This window comes from Glycine max, chromosome 4 (genome assembly GCF_000004515.6).
Source record: "Glycine max cultivar Williams 82 chromosome 4, Glycine_max_v4.0, whole genome shotgun sequence".
Classification (NCBI taxonomy): Eukaryota; Viridiplantae; Streptophyta; class Magnoliopsida; order Fabales; family Fabaceae; genus Glycine; species Glycine max.
The window spans coordinates 12,704,276-12,730,033 of NC_016091.4; the positions used below are offsets into that span (position 1 = coordinate 12,704,276).

General features: G+C 38.3%; 1 protein-coding gene across 3 annotated transcripts; it reads left to right on the top strand.

Annotated features, from left to right (window-relative positions):
• Window positions 1-25,396, top strand: LOC100789878 (peroxisome biogenesis protein 5). 3 transcript variants are annotated; one of them, XM_006578295.4, is made up of 16 exons: window positions 1-275; window positions 365-493; window positions 619-748; window positions 1,302-1,495; window positions 2,127-2,378; window positions 3,672-3,788; window positions 8,115-8,282; window positions 8,810-9,006; window positions 15,057-15,303; window positions 16,001-16,085; window positions 16,444-16,553; window positions 21,716-21,940; window positions 22,442-22,507; window positions 24,367-24,461; window positions 24,596-24,679; window positions 25,102-25,396. In XM_006578295.4, the coding sequence occupies exons 1-15, from the start codon at window positions 156-158 to the stop codon at window positions 24,675-24,677; spliced, it is 2,217 nt and encodes a 738-aa protein (XP_006578358.1). In that variant the 5' UTR covers window positions 1-155; the 3' UTR covers window positions 24,678-24,679; window positions 25,102-25,396. The 3 variants fall into 3 exon arrangements, with proteins under 3 accessions (XP_006578358.1, XP_006578357.1, XP_003523862.1); XM_006578294.4 differs by having other exon boundaries at window positions 15-275; window positions 24,996-25,396; XM_003523814.5 differs by having other exon boundaries at window positions 16-275; window positions 25,095-25,396.
• The last annotated feature ends 362 nt before the right edge of the window (window positions 25,397-25,758 follow it).

Consider the following 25,758-nt stretch of genomic DNA (forward strand, 5'->3'; position numbering starts at 1 on the left):
AAAATGACAAGAAGCATAGCACGCACATAGAGATAATAAAACAGCCCAAGAGGGTGGTGGAGGGGAAGGACAAACCAAACCAAACAAACAAAACAGCCACCGCCATACCAAGAAGAAGAAGAAGAAGAAAGTGGTTGAAGAGTTTGGTGGCAAACATGGCGATGCGCGACCTCGTTTCGGGCGCTGCGGCATGTGGCGACTCTTCTTCTTCTTCCTCCGCAAACCCTCTCGCTTCCCTCGCCAACGCCCTTATTGGCTCTTCCTCCAAAACTCCGGTAATTTCATTTATTCACTCATCACTAATTTCATTCATTCACTCATCAGTCACTAATTTCATTTTATTTGGTCTCAAAAACTATAACAGGAGAGGTTGAAGGAGATTCCCACATCCACTCCCACTGACCCTACATCCCAATTTTACTCCACAGCTCTTCCCGCCAATCAGCTTCCCGGCACCGAACTCGATAAGCCTCTATTGAATGCAAACTCTCAGGTTCGGTTTGGTTCGGTTCGGTTCAGATTTTTGTGCCTGTGTTTGTTTTCGTGTGTGAGTGTGATTGATTGTTATGCTTATCAGTGAATGAATGATCTAAGTGATTGTTTTTTATGGAACCATAGGCTTCGGAGTTTTTGCATAGGTTCCGTGGCACCACCGGCCTTGAGGAGACGTGGGATGAGATACAGCGTGATGGGGCGGCTGCCCAAATGCGCCAACTGCCACCGGGGATTCAACAGCTGCCGTTGGATGGTAGGTGTTTGGATTGGTTTAGGGGTTGTTTGGTATTGAGAAATTGTTTTCTGTTTTCAAAAGTTTGTACTTTGTACAAGGAGTGTTAGCAACCTCTCTTATAGGTTAAAATTTAGTAAAAACCATAAAATCATGAGTGTGGTTCATTAAATAAAGAGTGTGGCCTACACAGTTTTGTGATTTTCAACAAATTTCAACCAACAGGAGAGAGTGGGTTGCCATTCCTCTTGTACGAGAATAAGTGAAAACAATTTTTTATCGTTTTCTTTTTTTACTTTTTGTCTTCCTTTTCCTGTATAAACTTTGGAAAACAAAAAATAAAAACAGAAAATATTTTATCAAACCAATCAACTCTTATTAGAAAACAATCGTGCTCTTTTGACTTGCCATGGTGGCTGTTATTTGTAGTGTTTTCTGTTTGTCCCTTTTGTGGGATTGAGTTGAATTGCTGTAATTAGTGGCATTTGTGCCGTGGGCTCAATTATGTTGTGTGGATGCTTCAAATAATGAACATAGAAGAAGAGGTGCGGAGTTGATGTTGTTATCTCTGCAGGGACACCGCAAAGAGTTCTATCGAGCTTTTTGCATTCGTTTCTTGATAGCAGCCGTGGTGGAGTGCCTTTTCATCCTGCTCCGCTACCGATGTTGGGTTTATCTGATGGTGATAAACAATGCATCCGTGACCGCAGCAGCATAATGGCTAGGCATCTCTTTGCGGATAAAGGCGAAGAATTTATTGATGCCCAAGTAAGGAATTTCATGGAAGCCTGCATATGGTTTCACTTAGTTTAGTTTATTGCATGCATATGAACATAGTGTTCTAAAATATGAATTGGTCATATTTGAGGGAAAAGAGTAACAGAAACAATTAAGTTGCTTGTATTAGAGATTTAAGTTCAATATTGTGATTACTGATTAGGTGTAAGGGTGTTCACCTAGGCTCTGGTGTGATTGCACAAGAGATTATTCCCGTGTAATCTTCCTTCATGTTTTGTTAAAATGATTTTAAAAATTCTCTTTTGGCTGCAAATTAAGCCTTGATTAGACAGCTTGGGAGTTGCTCCTGTACCATAGCTGTTTCTTCATGCAATTTTGCTGACCTTTTATTTTATTGAGTCAAAGGTCTATTAGCATCACTTCTCAAGTTATACCATCACCAAAATTTTACTCAGAAATTTGAGAAGCTCTTACTCTAGAGTATGCCAACCTTTCCTTTTATAAAGCATATGGAGAGATGATGTGTTCAATATACATGTGATCAATAATGATTTCTACCAGATATTTTGGTACATTGTCCTAAAATAAAATGTTGTCTTTGCCTATATTCTTTTTTCTTGATAGCTTGACTCTGAATTCTTCACGTGTAACTACTTTTCAGGTAAATGCGCTTCTATGCTCTCTAGATATTGACAGCAGTGTCCGTGGTAAGGGACCTATGCCTGAAAGATTCCGGGAGCTTGAGGATTACTGGAATGAGTCTCAAGGCAACCTGAGACTTGGTCCTCCTGCTCCAGACGGGTGGATTTCTGAATTTAGTCAACATAGGGAAAAATATGATAATCCTGATTCATGGGCTAACTCATTTGAGCAACAGTATGGTGCAAATGGTTGGGTGTCTGAATTTGAACATGTGAGAAGTCTTTACTTTTCTATTTCTCGCTATAATTTGAAGTTACTTACTCTTTTTTATATGCAAATTAATTTAGTATTGAGTCCATTAACGTGAAATTGAAATCCTTGAACTTTATTGAGAAGACTTGTTATTCTAAACTGACTGCTAAAGCAAACACTGTAGTATTACTCTCATATTTCTGTTTTGAAGTTGTGTAGACTCTGAATTTCGAATAATGTTAAACCTGCAATACCCATTTTTGGTCAATCCATGAAATCTCTGAAACAAGTTCATCATATAATTAGTCAGTGGAAATTGCTTCCTTAGCATCACTCCCATGTTCTAATTTTAGATTTTCCTGGACTATGATGTTGCTTCTACAGCCTTTTCTACCATTGTAGATTTTCCTGGAATAAAGTAGGTGTAGCGGAGATGAGGATGTTGCGGTGGATGTGTGGTAAGACTCGACAGGATAAAATTAGAAACGAAACTATTAGAGAGAGGGTTGGAGTAGCGCCTATTGTAGAGAAGATGGTGGAAAATAGACTTAGGTGGTTTGGGCATGTAGAGAGAAGACCGGTAGACTCTGTAGTGAGGAGAGTAGACCAGATGGAGAGAAGACAAATAATTCGAGGCAGAGGAAGACCCAAAAAGACTATAAGAGAGGTTATCAAAAAGGATCTCGAACTTAATGATTTGGATAGAAGTATGGTACTTGATAGAACATTATGGCGGAAGTTGATCCATGTAGCCGACCCCACCTAGTGGGATAAGGCGTTGTTGTTGTTGTTGTTGTTGTAGGTCTATTCCTCTACAATTCAGTTTCACAGTCCCTGCTTTTTTTCTTTGTTGATGGACTTTCCTTCCGTATAATTTTCTGAACTTTGATGCACTACCCTGTTTCTTCATTGGTCTTGATGTTGGCATCCATCACCTGTGTATAGCACACATTTAAGGAGGAAAGAGCCATTTGGGGAATGTCATCAGAATATCTGACTGTTTGATTTCTTTTCTGTTTTTAGATTATTTTAATTTCAATCTAAACATCCCAAATAAATAGAACCCAAATAAACAGGTCATGAAAGAACATATAACTCAAAATGGAGGGAGGCATCATTTCTTGTTTCATACAATGTATCTTTGATGCAATTCTTTCTATGCTGGTCTTGATGTTGGTATCAGTAGGCTTGGATTATACTGGTACTTGTAGATAATCAATGTACCTTGGTATTAACTATTATTTGTAATTCATTTTCTCTTTTTTTTTTTTTTATAAAGATTATTTTCTCTTCCTATTTTTTTTTTTTGCAGTCCCAATTGTCGTCAGTAGATCAAATGCGAGGTATGAACATGCCAAACTTTGCTGCAATGGAGCAGACTCGTATGCTTGCAAACACGTTGGCCCAAAATGGTGACCCTAAATTTCAGGTTTCTCTGCTGTACATGACTTCTAAATTTCAATTTAACTAGCATGTAAATAATTCCATTCCAGTACTTCGAAACGAAATATCAAAATAGATAGAAGTTCATTAGTTTTTGACTTTTTGCTAACTTACTCACCCTTTCTTCTCTATGTTTTTTCTGTGTGTACTGTTTTGTTTGATAAATAAAATGTGAAATTTGGGAGAAATATTTGTACATTAATCCCTTAATCGATAATTGTTTACTCTTGCAAACTTAAGAATATGAGCAGTGAATCTTGTAAGTGAATATTGTGGATAGATATTGAATTTAGCTAAATTTTCTACTTGTATGAAGAATTTGACAACTTCGAGACGCATGGTTATTATGTTCCTTAGCCTGAATTTCATGTGCTCAAGACACAAATTTTAGGTCTTGCACAAATTCTATTTATGTTACATTAAAATGTATTTGATTTATCACTTATATTCATTTTATTCAGTAGTGGACTAGTGGTAGTACTAATATTTACAGGAGGGGAAAGTTCACTTGGTGCTTGTGAAAATAATATGATTCATGACATCACTCTAAGTCACTAACAAGTAGTCAAAGGAGTACCAACAAGTAGTCAAAGATTGCTGGTCTGCTTATCAGCCCATGGGGTGGGGGGGCTTTGCTTTAAAAAACAAGCTTAAGAACCTTAAACACAGGTTGAAAATGTGGAGTAAGGAGAATTCGGCAGACATATGTATTCAAATAAAGCACCTCCAACAGCATATGAATGAGTTGGAAAACTCTATGTCATCTCAGCCTTCGGAGCAACAAATCAAGCAGTTGAAGGAAGTTCAATCTAAGCTATGGGAGAAGGCTAATCTCCATGAATCCATCTTGAGACAGAAAGCTAGAAGTAGATGGGTTAAAGAAGGGGACAGCAACAACTTATATTTCCACAAGCTAATCAATTACAGTAGGAGGAGAAATGCTATCAGGGGTTTGCTGATTGACGGATCTTGGGTTGAAGACCCTCTCTTGGTCAAGACTGAGGTCTTACAGCACTTTCAAAATAGATTCCATGAACCCCAGCTTCAAAGACCTAACTTAGATGGAGTTCAGTTCAGTGTATTGACTGCTTTTCAAAGGGACAGAATGGTAGAACCTTTTACAGAAGAGGAAATCACTCGTGCTGTGTGGAGCTGTGGTAATGATAAAAGCTCAGGGCCTGATGGGTTTAACTTCAGACTTATTAAGCATTTCTGGCAGCAGCTCAAACCTGACTTCCTTAGGTTTTTTGATGAATTCTTTGTTAATGCCTCCTTCCCCAAAGGCAGCAATTCCTCCTTTATTGCTCTCATTCCTAAACTGAAAGATCCCCAAGCTATCAATGAATTCAGACCAATATCCCTCATAGGCTGCATTTATAAAATTATAGCCAAATTGCTGGCTAACAGGCTGAGAAAAGTCATGCCATGTCTTGTAGATGAAAGGCAGACAGCATTTACAAAAGGCAGACAATTGCTTCATGGAGTCTTGGTGGCTAATGAGGTGATTGAGGAGGCTCGAAGATCCAAGAAGTCTTGTATGGTCTTTAAGGTGGACTTTGAGAAGGCTTATGATTCTGTTTCTCGGCAGTTTCTCATATATATGTTGAAGAGAATGGGGCTCCATGAGAGATGGATTAGATGGATAAGGGCTTGTCTCACCTCAGCTTCCATCTCTATTCTTGTTAATGGTAGCCCTACTTCAGAGTTTAAGCCTCAAAGAGGGTTGAGACATGGAGACCCTTTGGCTCCACTACTCTTTGACTTAGTGGCTGAAGGACTGACAGGGCTAATGAGGGAAGCAGTATCTCAAAACTGCTTCAGAAGCTTCCTGGTGGGGAAGAACAAGGTTCCTGTGGATGTTCTGCAATATGCTGATGATACTGTGTTCTTTGGAGAAGCTTCCATGGAGAATGTCAGAGCTGTGAAGGTCATTCTTAGAAGCTTTGAGATGGTCTCTGGATTGAGAATTAATTTCACAAAGAGTCAGTTTGGTGCTATAGGTCAACCTGAGGAATGGTGCAATTCTGCTGCTGTCTACCCTAACTGTGCACTGTTACAGCTTCCTTTCTGTTACTTAGGAATTCCAATTGGTGTTAATCCAAGAAGAAGGGTGGTCTGGGATCCAATTATAAGCAAGTTTGAGGCTAAGCTGAGCAAATGGAGCCAGAGAAATGTCTCTATGGCTGGTAGAACCACTCTTATTAATGCTGTCTTAACAGCATTACCTCTGTTTTATCTGTCTTTTTTCAGGGTCCCCTCAGCTGTCATTAATAGGATCTCTGCCATCCAAAGGCAATTCCTTTGGGGAGGTAAACCAGAAGGGAGGAAGATTGCTTAGATATCTTGGAGTCTTTACTGCACTCCTAAAGATAAGGGAGGTCTGGGGATTAAAGACATTAAAACCCTTAATAAGGCCCTTCTATTCAAATGGAAATGGATGCTGTTCCATCAATCTGACCAACTCTGGAACAGGATTCTGGTTTCTAAATACAATGGTTGGAGGGGCTTGGGGCAGGGACCTCAAAAGCAATACTTTTCTACTTGGTGGGCTGACTTAAGGGTCATTGCTCAACACCAGAGTATGCTTGCTGCTGCTAACCAAATCTGCTGGAAGCTGGGTAGAGGTGACCAATTCCTCTTTTGGGAAGATCCTTGGGGTGATGAAGGAATCCCCCTCAATGATCAATTCCCTGAATTATTCAGAGTTTCTTCCCAAAGAGAACTCAGGGTGGCAGAGGTGGGATCTTGGTCTGAGAATGGTTGGGTTTGGAACATGTCTTGGAGAAGACATCTCTATGATAATGAGCTGCAGTTAGCGTCTAAATTCATTGATCAAATCCATGCAACTAGTCTAAACATCAACCTGAAGGACACCTGGATTTGGAGAGTTGAAGCTAATGGAGATTTCACAACTAAATCTACTTACCAAGTACTTCAATCTGAGCTGGACGATCAAGGTCAGTATGCGGGGTTCCAGCAACTTTGTAAGATAAAAATCCCTCCTAAGGCACTTTCTTTTGCCTGGAGGTTGCTATGGGATATACTTTCTACCAAGGATAACCTGGTCAAGAGACAAATTCAGGTTGAAAATGACCTCTGCCCTTTCTGCCATAGTCAACCTGAAACTGCATCCCATCTGTTTTTCAATTGTGATAAGATTATGCCTATGTGGTGGGAATTCTTATCTTGGGTCAAGGAAGACAAGGTTATCCACTGCAGGCCAATGGATAATTTCCTCCAACATCATTCTGCAGCAGTATCAAAGGTTTCTAACAGAAGATGGAAAATGTGGTGGTTAGCAGCTACAAACTCAATTTGGAGACTCAGGAATGATATGATATTCCATAATCAATCCTTTGACATCACCAAGTTGACAGATAGTACCTTATTCCTTTTATGGACTTGGCTGAGGGGTTGGGAAAAGGATTTCAAGACTCCTTTCCATTGCTGGTCTTCAGCAATGTCTATAGTCTTTAGCTAGTGTGTCCTCTTAGTAGGGTGATGATTGTGTAGGGTGGTTTATATTCCTGATATTACAGGACCTAATCTTTGTATCTTGTAGTACCTCTGGTACTGTATCTAATTAATATAAATTATCTTTGCTTTCCAAAAAAAAAACTCTAAGTCACTTAGGACAACATGAGTGTTAGGAATTACTATGTTAGCATTTACAGTAATTCCTCATTGATTATATAATGCCGGAGAATTATTCTTGAATTTTTTAAATTTGTTTGCAGGAGTAATTTGATGGGAATAGTATTCCATTGATATGCTGATTTTTGATGTTTAGGGTTGGAATGTAATGCTTGAGTTTTGAGATGGTATCTCAGCTATCACAAATTCTGACAGAGAATGGGGTTCTTGGTCTCCTTTTGTGTTAAAGCTAATGGTTGTCTGGGGTTTTCATTGTTGTTTTTCAAAGGGACTGGGTAGTGTTAAGTTGATACCTTGCATTTTTTTTTGTTATACTTTTCTTGTGCTTTGGCTGCGTTAAGAATATGCTGTTCCTTTTTCTATAGATTATTCAATTATTTAAAAATAAAGAAAAGTGAGATGACAAGATTGAGGAGGGAAAAACTGTGAAAGATTGGTTTTACAGACCCTGTTTGTGCTATGCCATAAAGTTTATCAAAGGATATCGTTGAAAGCCATGTGTATGGAATAACAACTTTCTGTTGAATGTTGATGAGCTTGTTTTTTCTGTGCTATATTCATGTGCTTGTGTTAAGAAGAATATTTTATTCTCTTTGTTGCATTTCTTTCCTCCTTGCAATAAAAGAAAAAATCGATAACATGCTTTTGTGGTATGCAGAACTCAAAATTCCTTCAATTTGTATCAAAGATGAGCCGTGGTGAGTTGATTATTGATGACAATCAAGTTAAAGAGAATGCATTACCTGCATCTGGAGATTGGGCAACAGAATACAATCAGCAATATAATCATGGTCATGCATGGGCTGGAGAATTTTTAAATGATAAGGTATCTCCAATGAGCTTGGAATCATATTGTTTTGCTGGTGTTTTATATTATTGATTGGCTTATATTCAGTTATAAAACTAAGATTTATCAAGAAGTAGTTTTGGTTATGGTTAACCATATATTCAGTTATAAAACTAAGTGAAAACAGGGGAGCTTTCTGAAAAGGCACTGAATAATTGTGATATGAAACACTGATCTTAAACTCCAAAGTATTTATACTTATGTAATAACTGCTAAATGACACAGCTGCACTTTATTTTAGGTGCATTATAGAGTAAAAATGATTATTAGAAAAAAGAGAGGGAATGTTCAGGTCAAGGGGATATTAAAATACTCCTGAACAGAAGGAAGAAAATAATGGGAGCTTCTTGCACTAGGCCACTCTTTTACTCATGCAAGTCAGTTGATTAATTTTGTCTTGATTTTATTTTAAATTTAAATACAAAGTAATGAAATCATGAAGGTGCACAGCAAATTATTTGACGCCCTTTTTCTCAAATTTTTGAATTCTGATTTGTGGATTCAAGGTTTATCATGGACCTGATCAGTGGGTGAATGAATTTACAAGTGAAGGACAGCAGCATGATGCAGTTGATGATCAGTGGGTTAATGAATTCTCAAAGTTGAATGTTAATGATTGGGCAGATGAATTTGGTCAGCAGTTTGGTGAAGGAGCCTTAGGGGATAATAGCACTTCTGATAGTTGGGCACAAGCGTATGATGAGTAAGTCAAACTTTCCTACAGACTGAATTGTGATTGTTTTTTTCCTACACATAGAACTATTTATCAGATAGATTGACAAAGAACACCATTTCCTTTTTAAGATAATGTCTTAACCACTCTTGATTCCCTTTTCCTAATGTTTTTATATTGAAGCAAGAGAATGCCACACCCGTCCTTGGAAATTCATATATGAAGCATATATTTTTCTTTGCCCTTAATCTTATTTTAAATTGACATGGCATTTAGATTTCAGACAATGTGAAAAGTTAAAGCTTGGAATCTAGGACAGCTGTTTCTATTCTATGCCTATACATACCGCATAGCAGGAGTGAAATAATGAGGATGAGATGAGAGTGATAAGACAGTTATTTGTTGTGTTGTATGGCAGTTATGTATGTGTTTAGTAACCATAGGACAGTTATATTTTTTTTTTGATCAGCAAAATATGATATGTATATAAATATAAGAGTACCAGGGGTACTATAATTACAAAGTTTTAAAGAAATCCTAGTGGATCCTCATGTCAAGTTACTTTCAGATTGATATGAACCACCCTATATAAAAGAATACATCATCAAAGCCCCATGGCTTGTGAGCCCTCCTAAAATACTGCCCCCACAGCTAATGAACCCTCCTAATCTGCTGAAAAACATATTGGTAAGTTGGTAGACCAATAGTTAAAGTGCATAGTGAAGTCTTTCTCTGATGCTCGAAGCCAAGACCAAAGTAAAAACAAAGCATCATCCATCAGCTTAGTAGCATTGAATGGTTCGTTCGAGAATAGGATCCTATTTCTGTGCTGCCACATTGACCACGTTAAGGCTACCCACCAGCACTTCCACCTATTGTTTCTTTTCCCTCCATTCATACCATTTTGGTGCTGCAGAAAATGGTACCTAGGGATTATGGGGAATGCCCCAACTATTCCAGTCCACGCTAAGGATTCCCACCATAAGGCTAGAGATTTGGTGCAATTGAAAAAGAGATGGGCTGCATCCTCCTGCTGAATTCTGCAAAACGGGCATGTGCTGTCATTTATCTCTATTTGCCTCCTTCTCAAATTAGATTTAGTCGGCAATCGATCTTTGATGAGTCTCCAAGCAAAAATTGCAGCTTTGGATGGGATTTTTAATTTCCAAAGGTTGCTCCCACTGAACTTTCTTGTAACATGTTATATGCACTCCTTGTAGAATAGCAACCATTAGGCTCTGCTTCCCACTTCCAACAATCTGCTATATGTCGCTGGATTGTAATCTGAGAAATTTCTTCCAAAAAACCTGCAGCAGATGCGATTTCATTATCGAACAAAGACCTTCTCCAAGAGAGGTTCCATTCCCATGAGGAGTCATTGAAACTTCCCACCTGCTGAATGAGTTTATGCTGCTGAAGGGATATCCTATACAGCCTTGGGTATTTCATCTTTAGAGCCTCTCCGTGTCCAGCCCATGAGTCCTCCCAGAATTTGATTTTGTCCCCGCATCCCACCCTCCAAGTAGTGCCCTCTTGGAGGATAGAATTCATCTGTTGGTCATGTGTAACCTCCATTAAGTCTTTCCACCAACCTGACTCATTATTCCTTCTACTGCCTTCCACCAATGATCTCCATCCACCATACTTGGAATCCAGTATCTTGGACCATAACCTGTTACTTTGCTGAAGCATCTCCCACCTCCATTTTCCAAGTAGTGCCTTGTTGAAAGCCCTTATATCTTTTATACCGAGGCCCCCTCTATCCTTTGGAAGGCAAACTGTTTTCCAGTTCACCCATGGTATTTTTCGCTGCTCCGAGCCACCTCCCCATAAGAAATTACGCTGGATTCGGATTAGTTTCTCTGCTACTTTTGCGGGCAACCTGAAAAAAGAGAGAAAATAGATGGGGATGGAGGATAATGTGGAATGAATGAGGGTCACTCTCCCCCCAAAAGATAAGTGCCTTTGTTTCCATCTTGCTAATTTGCTCTCACACTTCCTAATAACCGGATCCCACAGCTGACCACGCCTTGGGTTTGCCCCAACGGGAATGCCCAAATATGTGAACGGTAGCGACAAAATCCTGCAGTTCAAGAATTCAGCAGCTTCTCTAACCCACTGATCGGATTTGCCCACTGCACCAAAGTAGCTCTTTGCAAAATTTATCTTAAGACCAGAAACTAATTCAAATCCTCTTAATATTGTCTTTATAACCTTGACATTTTGCATGGTAGGCTCCCCAAAAAATACAGTATCGTCGGCATATTGAAGTATGCTAACTGGTATGCTGTCTTTGCCAACCAAGAATTCAGAGAAGAGCTTTTCATTTACTGCTTTTCTCATAATACCAGTTAGACCTTCCGCGACTATGTTGAAAAGCAAAGGTGCTAACGGGTCTCCCTGCCTCAGACCTCTGTAAGGAATAAATTCTGCAGTGGGGCTCCCATTTACAAGTACCGATACCGAGGCAGATTTGAGGCACGCTTGGATCCAGCAAATCCATTTCTTGCAGAACCCCATTCTGGACATCATATAGCTTAGAAAATCCCAGGATACCGCGTCATAAGCTCTCTCAAAATCCACTTTGAACATCAAACATGGCTTTTGCCCCTTTTTTGCTTCCTCCAACACTTCATTTGCAATAATAACACTATGTAGCAGCTGTCTGCCATCTATGAAGGCAGATTGTCTCTCATCAATGATGGTTGGCAAGACTTTCTTCAACCTACTTGATAAGAGCTTGGCCACAATCTTGTATGTGCATCCGATAAGCGAAATAGGTCTGAACTCATTGAGTGTTTGGGGATCAGGAACCTTAGGAAGTAAGGTGATGAAGGATGCATTGCTTCCCTTAGGGAAAATCCCACTTGCATGGAATTCATGAAGGAAGCGAATAATGTCAGTCTTTAACAGCGGCCAAAATTGCTTAATAAACTTAAAATTTAGGCCATCGGGGCCTGGACTTTTCTCACTTCCGCAATCCCAAACTGCCCTCCTTATTTCCTCCTCATAAAAATTACCCACCAACATCTGATTTTGCTGCTGGCCAATGTTACAGAAGGATATCCCATTCAGCTGTGGCCTGCACTGCATAGGTTCTGAAAATCTCTGCTGGAAAAACCTGTGCACCTCTTCTTTCACTTTTAATGGTTCATCAACCCATGAGCCGTCAATGAGCACCCCATTCACAGCGTTGTATCTGCGGTTAGAATTGAGCATCAAGTGGAAATAACTGGAGTTGCAATCTCCTTCTTTGATCCACTTAGACCTTGCTTTTTGCCTCATTAATGACTCGTGTGATTTGGCTGCTTCCCATAGCTGCTGCTGAATCATTTTCCTTTTCAGGTTTTCTTGAGTGGATAATACCCTGTCAGCAGTTTCGGATTCCAGTTTGCACAACTCCTCTTGTAGAATTTGAACCTTCTTGTAAGTGTCTCCGAACTGCTCCTTGTTCCATGTCTTCAGCCTCTCTTTAAGACTTTTAAACTTCTCTTTTAAGACGAAACCACCCCACCCCCTTATTTGTGTCTGTGACCAGCATTCATTTACTGTCTGCACGAAGGACTTATCCTTGAGCCAACAGTCCAGGATTCGGAATGGTTTGGGACCCCAATCCACATTTTTGGAACTGAATAGAACAGGGCAGTGATCAGAAAAGTCCCTGTCCAGAGTAAATTGTGTGCTAGTTGGCCATTTTGTGAACCATTCAGTAGAAATAAAAGCTCTGTCCAACTTGCTTTTTGCGGTTCCGTTCGGCCTATACCACGAATATTTTCTTCCCGCACATGGTGGCTCCTCAACTTCCATATCCCCCAACCAGTCATTGAATTCTGTAATAAGTCTATCATCCGTCCCTTGCTGCGATACTCCCACTCTCTCAGATGGACTTCTAATGCTGTTGAAATCACCCACTAGGCACCATAATCCATTTGGGTTCAGACTTTTATGCAGTTTAAGAGATTCCCAGAGTTCCCTCTTATTCTGAATTTCGCATGGGGCATACAGATTAATTATGTGGACTTTTTGGGCTTCATTGATCCATACTCCATCCAACAAGATGAACCCCCTTCCTGATATCTTACTTTCCAATTTGAATCTTTTGTCATTCCATACACATAATAAACCACCTGCTGTATTTTCTACAGGAAGCGCTTCCCAACACACGTCGTCATCTCCCCAAAGGCTTTGACACGTTTTTTTGTCAACTTGCTCCCTTTTCGTCTCTTGGAGACAGAGAAGGTCTACTTTATGCTTCCTCACCAGCCTCCGGATAGCGCTCCATTTGACTCCCCTCCCCAGCCCTCGTACATTGTAAGAGAGAATATTCATGAGGCCCCTAACCTATTACCCAACTTCTCTGCCTCTTTCAAATCTCTATTCTCCATATCGCCAAAACTTTTGATAAAACTGTGGTGATCCATGTCGCAGGTAATCCCCAGCTGCTTCGCCATGTTCCAGTGGTCCTCTGCCTCCATAAGAAACACTGTGGAGTCCATGTTGTCAGTTGGTAGAGCGTCTTTGACCATATGATCTGGAGGGGCGTCGAGATTTTCGCACAGGGGTTGAGGAGGGTGTATGTTAGTCTCATGATAATTGTCTAAAGCTACTTTGGGCTGTTGTTGAATATTGGTGTCATTGTCTCCAGCCTTTAGCTTCACAGTTTCGCTATTGTGGGCCTTTTTCTTTCTGCACCATCTACCTCTGTAGTACACCTTCCAACCCAGGGGGGATTCAGCCTTCAATTCAGTGGTGAATGTGTAGTGGTGGGGTGTATTTTCTGCATTAGTGCTAACCGGCAGGCCCACTTCTGTGAGCCCATTGTTGGCGTCACAAGATGCAGGGGGGGGAGTAGTGTTGGTAATTTCTATCAGCTGAAGGGGCTCAGGATTTTTAATTAAATCTTCTCTTGGGCTAGAAACGAAGGTTACGGCTTTTGATGGTGGGGTGTTATTATTAGGGCCCGAAATAACAGGCCCATATCCAACCACTCTATTAAAATACATTCGAGAGAACAGTGGAGCACTTTTAATGACTCAGTCTAAATACATTCGAGATCTGTTGCAGAAGACCAATATGCTAGAAGCAAAGCCCATTCTTCCCCCTTGCACTCCAACTTCAGGCTCTCCAAACATGGGTCTGATTTACGGCAAGATCCTTCTCTTTAGAGATCTGTTTTTGGAGCTCTGCAGTATGTTACAATCACTCATCCTGAACTCAGTTTTGCTTTTAACAAAGTATGTCAATTTATGGCCTCTCCTCTTGAATCCCATAGGACAGTTATATGATATGTTGTAGCAGTTATATGTGTATTTCTTAAATAGTATGTGACAGATTTCTGATTCATTTTGTGTTATATTGTTGAAGTTTGTTTGAAGTAGGAGACTCCATTGTTAGGGCTTAGGCCAGTGTTAGTGTAAACATAGTGTACCATTGGATTTTCATACTGAATCAGTGAGAACTGAATGTTGGTTGGACATTTTTCAAATATTTATATAGATGCTGCCATGCAATATTTGTCAAACTAACTGCTGGTTCCTATTGGTCCAATGTACATGTTCAAAATCAGGATAAAATAATATATATTTATTATTAGTAGGAAACTAGGATTTGTAGGAAAGTAGAATCGATTTTGAGGAAATAAAATACCCTCTCATTATTAGTATTTATTGTAATGATCATTATATAATGGAGCATCCGCTGTGTACTCTAACACACGGTTTTCAGTCCATTATACCTCTGTTTTCTCCTATTTTAACAGTACAAACTAAGTGATACATATGAAATATGAACAAAAGAATCTTTGGATCTTATTCAAAGATAAAGTGTTTTGATTGATCTAATTTGGTTGCTCAGAAGGATAATATACCTCCTAAATGTACTTCACTTTTTTTTAATCAATTAATTATTCTTTTACTAACATTAAAAAGTGGTTGTTCTTGTTCCTTTACTATTGTTTTTATTTTTTGTCCTTGTGCTTGGGTTATGCCCATATTTTTTCTCTTTAGACTTGAATATATTACATGCCATTGAGGAGATTATTCCCTTATTAATCAAAAATCTCTTTTGGGGGTTATATGAAGGTTCCTAAATGAGCAAGTGGCTGCCAAGCAGCAGTTAGACAGTTCAAGGGGTGTGTATGTCTTCTCAGATTTAAATCCTTATGTTGGCCATCCAAATCCGTTAAAAGAAGGTCAAGATCTATTCAGAAAAGGACTTTTAAGTGAAGCAGTTCTAGCATTGGAAGCTGAAGTCCTAAAAAACCCTGAGAATGCTGAAGGGTGGAGACTGCTTGGAATAGCACATGCAGAGAATGATGATGATCAACAGGTTAGGTTATGCCTTATTGATGATAAGCCCCCCTATTTGTGTAGTTTGCAATGACATTATTGTGTAGCTGCAATTTGCTGGAACCATACAAAATATTCTACTGAACAAACAATTCTATTTATCTATCTGTTTGTATTTGTATGTCAACGGTCTATGGCAGATATGGTATTTCTGTTCAATGAATTATGCTATTCGAATTTGTTATTTTGCAGAAACCATCAAATGATGGTTCTGGATATATAGTATACAGTTTATGCTTCGAATTTCATTTGGAAAAAATTGGTTCACTGAATGGTATATTTGTATATACCATTTCATATATACGAATAATAATATAAAATGGGTATTTTTATAACATAAGTGGTAAAGTGCATTTAGGTGTAAATTAAATAGAAATCTTATTATTCTATGACCTATTTTTAACTGCTTTTCTGCCTCTAAGGCCTTGTTTTAATATAAATAAACTCGCTATCCAAATCCTCCATGTACATTTTATGCTGCCACTTCATGTAATTTTATATTGACTATTTGGTAAAAAACTGACACTTTCTTCTTCCTTGTCCCTTATTACTATATAGTCTAAGTGTCAGTACTTATCTCAATTTAACCATGTTTTGCATTGATCCATCCATTGCTATGTATTTTTGAATGTTTACTTTAGAATTTAACTGATCTAAAACTTCTTAAACTTACACAGGCTATTGCAGCAATGATGCGTGCACAAGAGGCTGACCCGACAAACCTGGAAGTGCTTCTTGCTCTTGGTGTTAGTCATACAAATGGTTAGTGATTGCTTTGATTCATTGCCTGGATGAAAGACATAAATGATAATAGCAAATTAGCTTAAAGATCATTTCTTACTTAAAGCCTTGATGCTAGCTTGAATTAATTTCATTTTATGTTCCTACCCATATTTTTGGAGTTTTTCTTTGATGAAAATTGTAGAGTTTGGAGAGCTCTTTAAAGAAACTAATATACTTTTACTTGCTTTACTTTGTGTTTACCTGATTTGGAAAGATTCTTATACTCCAGTTTGTATATGTCTTCTGTTTTGCTGAATTTGTAAAGCATTGATGCAAATGACTTGTAAACATTGTATTCCTAGATATAAAATATTGAGTTATCTACTAATATTTGCAGAACTGGAGCAAACAGCTGCTCTGAAGTATCTATATGGATGGTTGCGCCATCACCCAAAATATGGAACACTTGCCCCGCCTGAGATGGCTGATTCTTTGTACTATGCCGATGTAAGTGGATTGATTACTCATAGTGGGAATCGTGTAAAGAATTATTAAATATAGTGGGGACAGTAAAAACCTCATGCACAACACGTTATAATTTTTAATCGACATACAAATGTATTTGAAAAGCCTTGTGGAGAGGTGTGCTGTCTTAGCAGTTGTTTTGGGTCTTTTGTGTAGACAATAATCCTAGTTCTGTCTCCTAAACTTTGCTCAATTTTGGGATTGACAATCTCGTGCTAGTAGGAAGAAGCAAAAAAATTGGGTTGGCGTTTTGCGGGCTTTGTGGGTTATTTGCACCATTACCAGGAAGAAACAACTAACTAACTACTCAAGTAGTAAACTAACCCCTAACTGACTCACTTAACTGAGAGTGCAGTTGAATACTGCAACTCTCTGTACATTACTCGAATACCCCCCCCCCCCCCCCCCTCAAACTCAAGGTGGTTGAGACTTCGAAGAAGCCTCAATAACATTGAGTTTGGCCCTTAGAAAAGTGAATCTAGTTGGAGAAAGGGGCTTGGTAAGGGCATCTGCCCATTGATCAGGAGCAGGAACATGTTGAACTATGAGCTGCTTAGTCAGCACTTTCTCCTGAACAAAGAAAACATCAATTTTCATGTGCTTTGTTCTGGCATGAAGAATTGGATTGTGGGCAATGGCAACAGAACTTTGGTTATCATAGAAGACAATAGGAGTGATGAAGGGGACTTGTAGTTCTGTCAATAATGTTTGAATCCAAGAGATTTCTGCAGTAGTTTGAGCTAGGCTGCGATATTCCGCCTCTATACTGGATCTAGCAACAACTTGCTGCTTGTGGGACCACCATGATATTGGATTGGGACCCAAGTAGATTGCTGTACCAGAAGTTGACCTTCTGTCATCAACATCAGATGCCCAATCTGCATCACATAGAGCTCTAATAGGATAGGACTGTCCCAAGGTAGCAGGCCTGAGATGAAGACCATGTAAAACCCTTTCAAATACCTTAAGATTCTCTTGACAGAAACCCAGTGAGATTCTAAGGGACTGGCCATAAATTGGCAAACCTTGTTAACAGAATAGCTGATCTCAGGTCTGGTGATGGTTAGATATTGAAGAGCACCAACCACTTACCTGTACAGAGTAGGGTCAGAAAAAATATCTGAGCCAATTTTTTTGAGTTTACAACTGGATGCCATAGGAGATGATATGGATTGAGCCTCAGCCATATTAGTTTTCTGCAACTGATCTCTGATATATTTGCTCTGAGTAAGTAAGAGAGATTTGTCCGATAGAGTTTTCCCCTCTATTCCAAGAAAATAATCCAGCAAACCAAGCTGTTTGAGGGAGAACTTAAATTAAGCTGAGAAGTGAGGTGCTGAATTAGAGAAACAAAACTTCCAGTAATTATTATATCATCCACATAGACAAGTAAACTGTGTGAGAATTAGTCTTGTAGATGAAGAGGGAAGGATCACATTTGCTTGCAACAAACCCAAACTGAACTAATGTTCACTGAAGTTTCTCAAACCACTGTCTAGGAGCCTGTTTAAGGCCATACCGAGCTCTGTTCAGTTTGCACACAAAGTAGAATTAGATTTCTGAAAATGGTTGAGACATATACAGTTTCATTGAGGAAACCATTCAGGAAAGCATTGTTGACATCTAACTGAGCAAGTGGTCACTGATTTGTGAGGGCTGAAGTTAGAATTAGCCTGATGGTGACAGGTTTCACCACAAGGGAGAAAGTCTCAGAAAAGTCAAAAGCAGCTACTTGATTGAAATTCTTTGCCACAAGCCTGGCTCTGTACTTGTTAATGGAGGCATCGGCATTTTCCTTTACTTGAAATACCCATTTACAGCCAATTGGTTGTCTGTCTGGAGGTAGAGGAACTAGGTCCCAAGTATGATTTCTCATTGAAGCTTCATACTCCTGCCGCATGACTAAAAGCCAATTAGGATCTGTCAAAGCTTGTTTGACAGATTTTGGTTCACAATGAGCCTGCAGAAGTGTAGGATTGATTCTGGGTAAATGAATACCAGACTTAGATCTAGTTTGCATAGGATGGGTGTTTGGTGGTCTTTGAGGAGATGTGGGATTAATAGTTGAGGATGTGGCTTCTGAACTGATTGCTGGAACAGAAGCAACAGTAACAGGGAGAGACTGATCTGTGGGTTCAGTATTAGAGGACTGAACTGGACTAGATGCTGGAATAGGTGTGTCAGTGTCAGACTGAGCTGGCTGATGAGTAGAAGAAGACTGAGCAGAAACAGATTCAGACTGTACAACATCAGGATTTAAATGACCAGAAACAGAGGTATGAGTTTGAGTGGGTTGAGGGGAATTAGAAGTAGGATGTGAGGGATTTGGAGACTGAATAATAGGAATGGAGGAAGAAGTGGACCGACTGAGAGAAGGGGAAGTCTCAAATAAGTCAGCATAGGGAAACTTGGATTCATTGAAAATGACATCCTTAGAGATATAAATTCTGCCTGAAGGGACATACATTTATACCTTTTGTGAGAGGTAGAATAACCCAAGAAAAGACACGCATTAGATCGAACGTCTAACTTGTGATTGTTGTAGGGTCTAAGCAAGGGAAAACAAGCACATCCAAAGGTTTTGAGAAAGGTATATTCTGGAAGCTTTTGGAACAGCATATGATAGCGTACTGAAAAATCTAGTGAAGCTGTAGGTAGCCTATTTATAAGATAAATGGCTGTGCAAAAGGCAAAATCCCAAAATTTAAGTGGTAAGGAAACATGATGCAGTAATGTAAGACCAAGTTCTACAACATGTCTGTGTTCTCTTTCAACAACTCCATTTTGGTGATGGGTGTAAGTACAAATTAGCCTGTGTTGAATTCCACAGCTGGATAAAAAGGGTGCCAATGGCCTAAACTCCCCTCCCCAATCAGTTTGAAGGCTTTTAATATTATAGTTAAACTGTAATTCTGCCATAGCCTTAAACTTTTGAAAAAACTTGAAGGTTTCAGCTTTACTTTTGAGGAGATAAATCCAAGTGAAACGAGAAAAAGCATAAAAAAGTTATATAATTGAGAAATCAATTAGTTGAAGGGACATGAGAGGGTCCCCGTAGATCACTATAGACTAATTCAAGAGGTGAAGTATAGACAGATTCAGAAGAAGAAGGAAGTCTGTGAGACTTTCCTACTGCACAAGCTGAACAGAAATCAATCAAAACTCTTATTAGAAGTAGGTATTTTACAATTTTGCAAGACTAATTGCAGTGCATGATGATTGGGATGACCAAGTCTATCATGCCAAAGAGAGGTGATCCTATTACATGGATTTACAATGGGCTTGTCAGGCTTATTACATGGATTAACAGAGGGTTTTTCAGAACTAGAAATACAAGGAAAACTAGAAGAAGCAGAAACTGGATGTTGGAGAAGCTGTAGAGACCATCAGGACCAACATTACCTTTAAGTTAGACTTCATTGGTAACCTGCGATTTTACAGCACAATAATTAGAGTGAAATTCAAAGAAAACACCTTTGTCCCTTGCAAATTGATTAACATTAATAAGATTTTTAGTAATGTTAGGAACATGTAAGAGATGTTTAAGAGACAAAGAGATTTTGGTATTGAAAGGAGAAATAAAGGAGGAAGAGCTAGAGGCAGTGATTGGGAAACCTTGACCATTTCCAATGAAGATTTGGTCAGGTCCTTCAAAAGGTTCAAGCTGTTGAATATTTTGAGATTCTCCAGTCACATGAAATGAAGCTCCTGAATCAGGAATCCAATTAATAGTGGTAGAGGTTGAGGCTGACTGAGAAGGAACATTAGTCAACATAGCACTAGGATTTGATTGAGTGTTGGGGCTAGCAGATTTGTAATTGCTGTTGATCCAAACATTGGATGGGCGATTATCACTATTTTGCTACCCAGAATTAGGGTTACTTTGAGACTGAAATCCATAGCTTTGAGATATAGGATCATGAAGCACAAGAGATGAGTTCGGTTGATAATTCGCATCAAACCGATAATGACTAAGCGCTACAATGTGGCCGTACTTAAAACATATCTAGCACTGAAAATTAGTGAAGCAACCACCGCCACCACCACTGGCGCCACCGTGCCAGCCACCACTGCAGTTGAAACAGCCACCAAAACCACTGCCATGGCTAGATCCGCCACGGAAATTATAGAAACTCCTAGGTTCCTGTTGCACAAAGGACTTGTTTGGCACTGTTTGAGCTTGCGTGTAGTTTATTGAGGGAGATTCAGAGAGAGATTGTTTGAACTTTGTTCAAACGAGCTTCATGAGCGAAGATAAGCACTTCAACCTGGGCGATAGGTAGAGGTTCAAATTTGCTCTCAATAATCGCAATGATTGAGTGAAGAGACCTTCTAGAATGGAATCAATATGCTCCTGAAGCATAATCGGACTTCCAATGGAAGCAAGAGAATCAGAAATCGCTATGATCTGTGGCAAATACTCATGCATCGACTTGCCTCCAAGAGTTGTAGCTTGAAGCTGTGTTCGAAGCTGATGTGCAGTGGCTTGCATTTGCTTATGGAAATAATCGTGAATCCGCTCCCAAACTTTGTATGAGTGAGCACATCTTAGCACTTGAGAGACAATTTACGTTGAAAGTGTTGATTGAAGCCATGTGAGGAAGACCTGATCCTGTTGTTCCCCAGCTTCATACGCAGGATTTTCAATGCCTGGTTCACGATCTTCTTTGGAGAGAAAGCGTAACGGAATTTGAGGATTTGCTACAAATTGCTGAAGGCGATGAGATTTGATAACTGGCTCAACTTGTTGACGCCAGAGAACGAAAGTTGAATCATCAAGTTTGTGTGAAATCAAGTTAGGAAAAGAGGAAGAGGTAAGAAACACGTTCTGTTGTGATGCCATAGAAGATCTCACCAAGCTCTGGATACCATATCAGATTTCTAACAGAATCATAAAAGGAGATAAGAGAGATATTTTAAGAGAAAGAGAAAATCGATAAAGAGAAGTGTAAAATGATATTAAGCCACTGAACTCTGTAATTCAGTTTGGTATATAGGCTAGAATAACAACTAACTAACTAATCAAATAATAAACTAACCCCTAACTGACTCACTTAACGGAGAGTGCAGTTAAATACTGCAACTCTCTGTACATTACTCTAATACTATCTAACAATTCAAAAGGGTTATTTTTCTTTCTGCAGGTAGCTAGGTTATTCAATGATGCAGCTGAACTCTCACCTGATGATGCAGATGTCCACATAGTTCTAGGGGTCATGTACAACTTATCCAGAGAATATGACAAAGCCATTGCATCTTTTGAAAGAGCACTGAAACTTAAGCCACAGGATTACTCTCTATGGAACAAGCTGGGTGCAACACAAGCAAACAGTGTTCAAAGTGCTGATGCAATAATGGCTTATCAACAGGTAATTATGTCATTCAAATGTAACTTAATGTATCAAGATTTTGGGAAATCAAATGTGTGATCATGAGGGGGACATTTATGGAACTATTAAGTTAGGGAGTTTGTCATGTCTCTTTTCAAAATCTGGTTCATGAGTTTCAGAATTCTGGTTATTTTTTCTAACACTTGTCATAAGTAACTATTTATGATATTAAGCTTATTTTAGGGCATAATGTATATCACTAGTTCTTATTTATTTTCATGTACAGATGTTTCCAACTGTAATTGTATGAGCAAGTATTATATATTTCCTATGCTAAGTAACAAAAAAATGAAAAAAATTGTAGCAACCTATGAAGAAGACAGTCAAATGCTCTAGTTCATTCTGCCTAAATTAACTGCCTTTTCCATCATTGTATTGTAAAGTCATGTTTTTGGAGGAAACAAACAAATCTATTTTTTAATTAAATCTATTCTCTCTCAGATGGAATTCACCTTTTGTTTAAAACAATAATCATTTCAGGCGCTGGATTTAAAGCCTAATTATGTCCGTGCTTGGGCAAATATGGGCATCAGTTATGCAAACCAGGTCAGTTCCCTGCTGGGCTTTTATCTTATTTGTATCGTACATATCAAGTTGGATGTAGAATCATCAATCATTCCTGTCACATTTCGGTTTTACTATGTTTGTGGTATCTGCTACTGCAAGTGTTAAACTGTAATATGCGTTTGGCAGCTACATCAGTAGAAATATTCAACTTTCATCTGATTTTTGGTTCTTGATTTCAATGTTTGCTCCAAAGCAAGAGGCAGTACATTATAGCATGGGTGGGAGTACATTAGGATATCCATCTATGCAATGCATTGAAGCTTATTAGGTGTGATTCTTTTTGGTGTGGTATAATAACACTTTGCAAGTATTTTGGACAAGTTTAGCTTAGGCTGCAGTTGTGTGCCTTGAGAATGACACGTACCTTTTATGTGTTTGGGTGTAAAGAGGAAGGAAATGGAAAAGGAGGAAGATAGGATGAAAATACCAAATTATCACTGTTTGACAAGAGAAATAATAAATAAGTTTTTTGATAGGGTCCATACACAACAAAATTTCCCAAAGAAGAGGTGCTTTCTATTCTCTAACAGATGTGGAAGATGGAGGAATGAAAATGATAGAGTTATCTAAAGATACCAATTTTATCCCCTTGATTTTTCACCTTCCTATTTTTATTGACTTTCCTAAATTTGCTACTTTTTCACAACTTTTATGTCGCTGCTATTCTTCTAATGCCAACTAGTAATCTCAAAATTGAGAGCGCTAAAAAGTTGTAGAGAAAAATTAAATTTTAATACATATGTAAGTTTGAATTCTAAAACCCAACGAATAATTTATTGATAAGGTGAAATTTTGTTAAATTAGTGATCTGTGTAGTGAGGGCGAGCCCTGGTGTAGCGGTAAAGTTGTGCCTTGGTGACTTATTGGTCATGGGTTCGAATCCGGAAACAGCCTCTTTGCATATGCAAGGGTAAGGCTGCGTACAACATCCCTCCCCCATACCTTCGCATAGCGAAAAGCCTCTGAGCAATGGGGTACGAAGTTTTTTTTTTTTTAGTGATCTGTGTAGTGAAGTTGTCAGAGTCATAATTTTTGAAATTAGAATAAGCAGAATTCGTTTCTACTTGATCTGACTTCTTGTTGTTTAACTTCACCAATCCTTTTTGAAATTTCTTGTTGTTTAACAATTAAAAAGACTTCTTTTAAAAAAATTAAAAAATCAATCTTGCTTCTTAAATTATGCATGTTTATAGTTTGAATAGGCAATTAATAATTTGTGAATTTTAGTACAGGTAGGGTATCCTAATTATTAGATGAATGATGCTGTTTTTTTGTTTCTGAAATGACTATTGTTGACCTCTGAAACATGGGGAGTACCATCACACTCTCATACACGCCCCATGAAACACACTCTTTTCAATTGATCAAAATTTATTGAAAACTACAAAATTAGGAGAGAGAAATATTAAATAGAATGTGAGATCCACAAAATTGTGTTATTTTCAATAAATATCAACCAATAGGATAGAGTGTGTTCAAAAGAGTGTTTTAGAGAGTGTGTTCCTAGCATTTCTCCTGAAAACATTGATATCTTCATTTGAATTTAGTATTGGTGCTTTTACACTAATCTGGTATTGATTTTAGAGTAAGAACTCAATTTGGTTCTCTAAAATTACAAGTGTCGTTGATTTGATTCTCCAATAATAAATATTTTAAAATAGTGCTTCAATACCAAATGTTGACCTCCAATTAGGCCTTAGTGCTATTTTTTGACATGAAACACTGAAGGATCGTTTTGATATACTTGTCAAAACAGGTGTTTACTCGTAATTTTATACGTTGTATCTTAACTGTGTTATGTTAATACTAATTTACTATGCCATTGACATTTCCTACAGGGTATGTATGACGAGTCCGTTCGTTATTATGTTCGAGCACTTGCCATGAATCCAAAAGCAGAGAATGCATGGCAATATTTGAGAATTTCGTTGAGGTATGATATTAGAATATATTTTAACAGAGAAAAGCAGATCAGGATTTGACTGAGGCAAATGGGAGAGTGAAAATTCAAATTATTGTTATTTTATATTTGCGAGACCTAACCTTCTATCTCGTCCTGTTCTCCAGCTGTGCTTCTAGGAATGACATGTTGGAAGCTTGTGATAGTCGTAATTTGGACCTTCTCCAGAAGGAGTTTCCACTACAGTAAGGGTGCGTTTTAGTGAACAGCTTAAAAGTGCTTAGTGAATAAGTACTTATCATATAAGCACTAATGTATAAGTTATTTTTATAACTGAAGGGGATATAGGGTTAACTTCTTTTCATATAAACTGTGAGCAATTTTTATAAGTTATCCCAGTAAGTTAATTGAAATAAGATGAAAATAGCTTATGGACACATCATAGGCTAATTTTATAGGTTCTGTCACACACTTGTAAAAGTGCTTGTCATAAGTTCAAATAAGCTATTGATAAGCATTTTCAAACGCATATGAAATTTTGACTTTTTCTGAGTTGACGAATTACAGGAGGGTCACTTCCACTGAGGAGGTGGTTACTTGAACATGAATCCTAATTTTCCTTAAAAACTTTTGGATGAGTAAATGACACATTTTCTGCCATTAAAGCTTGCAGTAGATGCCTGCTTCTATAGAAATTTCTTGGAGAACTAAAAGGCCGATCAAGTGATTAAGCCTGCTGGTGAATACGAGGCATTATTCTATCAATCTTGGAACATATGGTGTATATCATGAAGTACATCAACCTACACTGGTTTTAGGCACTGTTACAGACTCCATTTCTTGATGTTACAAAAGCTATTTATCATAGAACAGCTGCAGTAGTAAAGTTAAGGGATTGTGGCTTTCCATTATAAAGTTGAGTTTATTGTGTATGTACATATATATACAAGTATACAAGATTAGTCGCATATCATGTATCTAATTTGCTATATTATTACTTGATAATATATTATCCTATAACTTAATCACTATCCTACTTTTCAGCCTTAGTTCATTTTGTTTTTTGTGGGAACCTTGGTTCATTGTATCTTAGGAAATTAAGATAATTTAATTAACCATTTTTGTGAATTGTACTCTATTAATTATCTCTTATGTATTGCGTCATTTAATTGAGTGTGCATTTAGCACTCTAGAATAATTAAGCATTTGGATAAACTTTTCCATCATTACTTCTGCAACAACTAAAAGTCTTATATACACATCAGCAAACCATGTAATGTGGTGAAAGATATGACAGCTGATATGTAACCATATTATTTCACAAATGAGG